Source organism: Mustela erminea, chromosome 9, assembly GCF_009829155.1.
Source record: "Mustela erminea isolate mMusErm1 chromosome 9, mMusErm1.Pri, whole genome shotgun sequence".
NCBI classification, from domain to species: Eukaryota; Metazoa; Chordata; class Mammalia; order Carnivora; family Mustelidae; genus Mustela; species Mustela erminea.
This window is the reverse complement of record NC_045622.1, coordinates 104,988,098-104,994,605: the sequence shown is the minus strand read 5'-3', so window position 1 is coordinate 104,994,605 and position 6,508 is coordinate 104,988,098. Positions and strand designations below refer to the sequence as shown.

General features: G+C 40.8%; 1 protein-coding gene across 2 annotated transcripts; it reads right to left on the bottom strand.

Annotated features, from left to right (window-relative positions):
• Window positions 1-3,521: 3,521 nt before the first annotated feature.
• Window positions 3,522-5,728, bottom strand: LOC116600058 (mammaglobin-A-like). 2 transcript variants are annotated; one of them, XM_032360042.1, is made up of 3 exons: window positions 5,639-5,728; window positions 5,075-5,262; window positions 3,522-3,724 (listed from the first exon to the last, which is right to left on the bottom strand). In XM_032360042.1, the coding sequence occupies exons 1-3, from the start codon at window positions 5,703-5,705 to the stop codon at window positions 3,686-3,688; spliced, it is 294 nt and encodes a 97-aa protein (XP_032215933.1). In that variant the 5' UTR covers window positions 5,706-5,728; the 3' UTR covers window positions 3,522-3,685. The 2 variants fall into 2 exon arrangements, with proteins under 2 accessions (XP_032215933.1, XP_032215932.1); XM_032360041.1 differs by lacking the exon at window positions 3,522-3,724 and having other exon boundaries at window positions 5,015-5,262.
• Window positions 5,729-6,508: the final 780 nt, after the last annotated feature.

Here is a 6,508-nt window from a genome sequence, read left to right as displayed (position 1 = left end):
GAATATTATTTTGGACATTATAAAAGTAAGATAATCCAATTAAAAAATGGACAGAAGACATCCAGATGGCCGACAGATGCATGAGAGTATGCTCAACATCAGTCATCATCAGGGACATGAATGAAGAAGCTGTGTTAAGTACAACCCATTTATGCCTCAGGAATACAGTTTTTTACTTCGTACTTGGAAATAACTTCACAGTTACAGAAACGCATGGAACTAGGGTGTATTATTCTAAATGAAATAAGTCAATCAGAGAAATGCAAATACCATATGATTTCACTCATATGTGGAATTTAAGAACGAAAAAAGATGAAAATGGAGAGGAAAAGGAAAAATAAAATAAGATAAAAACAAAGAGGGAGGGACACCTGGGGGGCTCAGTTGGTTAAGCAGCTGCCTTCGGCTCAGGTCATGATCCCAGCGTCCTGGGATCGAGTCCCACATCGGGCTCCTTGCTCAGCAGGGAGCCTGCTTCTCCCTCAGCCTCTGCCTGCCATTCTGTCTGCCTGTGCTAGCTCTCTCTCCCTCTCTCTCTGATAAATAAATAAAATTAAAAAAAAAACAAAAAACAAAAAAACCAAGAGGGAAGCAAACCAGAAGAGACTCTGAATTGCAGAGAACAAACTGAGGGATGCTGGAGGGGAGGTGGGTGGGGGATGGGCTAAATGGGTGATAGGCATCAAGGAGGACACTTGTGATGAGCATTAGGTGTTATATGTAAGGGATAAATCACTGAATTCTACTTCTGAAACTAATACTATGCTATATGTTAACTATCTTTAATTTAAATGAAACCTTGGGAAAAAACCCAGGAAACCCCCCACAAAGTGACAGAAATGATGCAGTAATATTTGTAGTAGAACACCCATATATCTTTATTCAGGCACTCTTGCTGATGTGCTACTCAATTTATTTTACTATACAACCTCCTTTATTTTCTCCCATTTCTAGAGTCAGTACTGTCTCTTCAAATGATCAGTCATTAGGCATCCTCATCTTCCTTCAGTAGCTAACATATAATACATGATTAGTTTTTTTATTATATTCAATTAGCTAACACATAATACATCATTAGTTTTTGCTGTAATGTTCAGTGATTCATTAGTTGCATTTAACACCCAGTGCTCATCACATCATGTGCATTCTTTTTTTTTTATTTATTATTTTTTTTAATAATTTTTTTTTATAAACATGTATTTTTATCCCCAGGGGTACAGGTCTGTGAATCGCCAGGTTTACACACTTCACAGCACTCACCAAAGCACATACCCTCCCCAATGTCCATAACCCCACCCCGCCTTCTCCCAACCCCCCTCCCCCAAGCAACCCTCAGTTTGTTTTGTAAGATTAAGAGTCACTTATGGTTTGTCTCCCTCCCAATCCCATTTGCGACAACATGGATGGAACTAGAGCGTATCATGCTTAGCGAAATAAGTGGGTAGGAGAAGAATCATGTGCATTCTTAATGCCCATCACCCAGATATCCCTCCCCTCCACCTCCCTTTATACAACCCTCAATTTGTTTCCTGAAGTCAAGAGTCTTTCATGATTTGTCTCCCTCTCTGATTTCTCTCCATTCTGTTTTCCTTCTCTTGCCCTATTATCTACTGCACTATTTCTTATATTCTACATATGAGTGAAACCATATGATAACTGTCTTTCTCTGCTTGACTTATTTCATTAGCATAATACCCTCCAGTTCCATCCATCTCGATGTAAATGGTAGGCATTCATCCGTTTTAAAAAAAAGATTTTATTTATTAATTTGACAGAGAGAGAGAGAGAGAGAGAGATAGAATGGCAGAGGGAGTACAAGCAGCACGAATGGGAGAGGGAGAAGCAGGCTTCCTGCTGAGCAAGGAGCCTAATGTGGGGATTGATCCCAGGACCCTGGGATCATGGGATCATGACCGGGGCTGAAAGCAGACACTTAATGACTGGGCCACCCAGGTGCCCCAAGCATTCATCCTTTCTGATGGCTGAGTAATATTCCATTGTATATGAACCACATTTTCTTTAGCGATTCATCTGTTGAAGGAATCTTGTGTCCTTTTTTTTTTTTTAATGCTCCAGTCCTTCAGTAACCTTTATTACCAATTCTTGCATGAGATTTGCTCTGCTCAATATATAGACACCTTCATCAAATAGGCCAGGGCTCATCTCGACAGATACAATTTTCTGCATATGTGTCCATCTCCAGTTCCTGCAACTGAATCTCTTCCTTTTCCTCTCTGATGGTCTCTTGTTTTTTTCCCCAAGACCTCTCTGATGGTCTCTGATGAGACAGTGTTGACTGACCCATTTTTGAGAGGTGGAGAGAGATGGTATGACCTCCCTCCCCAGTGACGATGCACCTAGTACACTGAGAACTGTGTATGGTCCTTGAGTTTTTAACAAGTAAGTGTGTGCGTGTGTGTGTATAATGGCAGGGGCAACTTTAAAGATGTGGGTCCTGGGCAAGGGTCCTTTTGCCTGGGCCTAAAGGTATCACAGACCCTGAGGTGTTGGGAGAAGGAAGAGAGGAGGGACTCATTATGATTTTTGTAAGTCTTATGTAGTTTGGGCCAGTTTCCATAAAAAGCATATTAAATACCATATCTTACAACTGTGTCAATATAAAGGCAAACACACTCCACTCTGGTTCATTGGTTTCTATTCATTATTACTACAGTCACTTTTGGTTAATATTTTAAAATAATGTGTAACATTTTTGTAGAATCCTAAAAGTATTGTCAGCCTAATTCTGTGTATGTGTTATCCTGGTAGAAGGATAACATGCCTGGTAGAAGTCATCCCTGGTTGAAGCTGAGAAACAATCCTGAGAAAGGATCTGGGGTCTCCTGGGGTGACAGGATAGCCCATGAAGGAATAGAAAAGCGACACCTGAGCAGTGAGCAGAAGGGGTGGCAATAACTTATCCCTGGTGACAGGAATGTGGGGATGGATAAAACTAAGGTATAGTATAAACAGTAAGTATAAAAACTGCTGGCTTTGCCTTATTCCTACAGAACACACACATTTCCTGCAACCTACCTGGCTGGTAGTTGGTCAGGTAGTGGAGAGACTGGACCACATTGTCACTTGCAGAGACAGGACTAGGGGCACCCACACAATTTCAGGGGGCAGACCCTATACTAGTAATTAGGGCAAGTCACATTTTAATGAAATATTTCAAAACTCAAAATGAATGCTGAGACACAGAGGAAGACTATAGTATATCAGGGACCTGCATGCTGCCCAAACTCTGGAACGTAAGTCCTGAGATTTTCACACATGGTCCTGAGGGAAATGGGGGCCAGGAAGGTGAAAGATCACATTTTCAGAGAGAGGATCGTGTTGGGCTACACATGGGGAGGAACAAAGAGCTTTTCACATTCTTCAGTCCTTCATTCATGTGCTCTCCAATGAATTATATGTGAGCGTGTGTGTACATGTGCATGTGGGTCATGCATGTGTGAGTGAAGAGGCTCCCTAAAGCACCTATTTTGATCAGACAATACAAGAAGATTTTTCCATTTGCAGATACTTTATTGAAATGAAAATGCACTCGAGGTTTCAACAATTGTCTTGCTGTTAATAGATCAAAAGACAAAAAAGGAAAGAAAAGTTGTGGTTCCTATTAATCAGCAGTCAGTTTTTGTCCATTCTCTATGGTCCTCAGTGCCCAAGGTCATGTGCAAGGTTAAAATGAAGCACACCACGCACTTTTATATATTATGTTCTGGAAGTCAAAAACAGAGATGTGCATCATGAGTTTCAACAAAGAATTGTAAGTCTCCTCTCAAATACAAGGAAATGTGACGTTTTTAAGGTCCGGTATGGCTTTACATGTTAGAGATACCCCAAACAGTCTGATACCAAAACTATTACCTTTGAGACCCAGAAAAGAATGGAGATGTGCACTCCAACTGATGAGTCTAATCAAGGTTTTTAAAGAAAAAATTCCATTATCTGGTTGCAGGGTTTTTCAAGCTTTAAGCTGTTTAAACTCATGGTAAATACACATAACATAAAATTGACCATTTTCATCATCTTAAGTATACAGTTCAGCAGTGTTAAGTATACTGGCATTGTGGTGCAACCAATCTCCTATACATTTTCATCTTGCTTTGGAAACTCAATACCCACTGAATAATCCCCATTTCCCATACCACCCCGCTCCTAGAAAGTACTATACTACGTCCTGTCTCTAAGAGATTGGGTACTTTAGAAAATGGATATAAATGACCTCATGCAACAGTTGTCTTCTTTTACTGGCTTATTTCCTTTACCATAATGTGCTCAAGGCCCATCCATGTTGTGCCCTGTGTCAGCATCTCAGTGAAGAACACTTTAACCTTTTGCTTTGGCTATATTTCTCTATTGTCTACCCTGGAAGGTTTTCAATGGCATATTAAGATAGGGAATAAAAGAGAGAACCGACACAGGGCAGATAGTTGTTTTACACAATACCACCCCCATGACTGATTCATACCCTTGACCTCTACTTGTCATTCATGGTATCTTAAAGTAATAGTCAAGGAATCCAATCACTTATACTAACACATTGGGATTTCTTGAAAGTGCATTTAAAATTTTTTTAATAAGAAGTACAGGATCTTTTTCACCTAGGTTCTTCTGGATTCTCTTAAAAATTCTTATGAATAGTTTCCTCTTTGCTTCTAAGAATAAGGCTATCTTTTTTGCTGATGACTTCAAGTGAGGTCCTTATTGAGAATCAGATGTTTTTTACCTTGATAGAAAATGTGTGCGTGTATCTGTGCGCGCGCGCGTGTGTGTGTGTGTGTGTGTATGCCTGTGTGTGTTTTTTCCCCGTTTTGGCCTTTTTCATTAATTTTTCTCTAAAGATTCCACAAAGTGAAGAGACAAATCAACACTGGGACCTTGGCTGACTTTCTGGATGCACCCACAATTTCACATGCACCCACTATTTCACATGCACCCACAATTAAATTCACTGAAATAAAATAAGGCCTGTGTAACACTTGCTGTGGCACAATGAGTGACAAACTTAGAGCCTGCTTGTCCCTGTCCAGTGGTTTGAAAGTTCATTAAAAGAAGCCATAGTTACCATCATCTCTCCAACCTTGCTCAGAGTTTCATCTGACTGGGCGAGAAAACATTCTTTCAGTTGTGCTATGGCCTTATCAGTGATAGGATCATTTGAGAAGGGTTTCATGAAAGTTTGGTATTCATCCACGCTCACTTGAGAATCGATTGTTTTGTTAACCACTTCTTCTACAAGTGGGCATCCAGAACCTGGAAGAAAACTTGCAAGTGAGGTCTCAATTATGTAAGTGTGAAGCTCTTTTTGGGAGTCCCGAGGACATCAGTCATCTTTTCCCATCTAAATAGACACATATATTTAGAAAGATTACACTGAATGGTCTTGAGTTCCCAATTCTAGCCGACTGAACTCAGGATCTAAGGTTTCCTTTAAGCCGCAAAACATGTATGCCTCCTCCCCACCCACACACTATTCCAAAGTCCAGAGAAGCAAAACACATAATCATGAAACACGAAGACACTGGAGAAATGGGATGTTCTGCACTGGAGTTTGGGGGAACAGGAGGTCTTCCAGAGGGACCTGACACGATCTTCACCCTCAAAGTTGCCCTTCGCACAAAGGACTTACCTGCAAAGCAGTAAAGGGGGAGGGCAATCAGCACAAGGACTCTCAGCAACTTCATAGTTGAGCACATGGTTGGCTGATCAGACAGGGAGGATAGAACTAACTCTGGTAGTGAGCACCTAGGAGTCCTCCTTTTATTCTCCTGTTCACCACTTTAATCCCTCCCATGAATGAGGGAATGAGTCACACATGAGCCTGGCTCTGGACCAGGAAAACAGCAGGAAGAATCAACTGCAATCCAGACAGCCTGTGCTCTGTTTGTAGAAACCAAGGAGACAGAGCTTGTTGAACCCAAAACCATTCTGACACTCAATAATGCTACATGACTTTAGATGAAATTAATGCAAGAATGTTTGCTAACTAATCAGATTACATAAAGGTGAGTCTGTGTTGTTATCCATGTTGTTTTAGTATTAGCGTGGTCTTCATATCCTTCTCACATTCGTCCCTCCTCCTTCAAGGTCCATGCTCATGCTCATGCTGGCTTACCACACCTCTGGGATCAGAGCAATACCACATACATCCTCATTTGGAAGACTTCCTCACCCACAGACACTTCATTAAGTGCTTGATGTTTGAGAAACACTCACAATGTCTCACTCTCTCTGAAGGTTTTTTTTTTTTTTTTTTTTACAAAGAATATCTCATTTAATTAACTCAATATCATAAATTCAATCTATGAAATTTTTAGCTCTTTAGGATTTTTTCCTACCAACTCAAAGGATGATCTGAAGCCGTAGAACAAGTGGTTGCTCAGCAGAGGCAGTGCCGAGGGTGGAACAGTGACCAGGTCTGGGCTCAAGTAGATGTGGATTGAAACCTTGGATGCAACACTTAATGACACAGTGTCCTTGGACAAGTGAAACTGCGGGT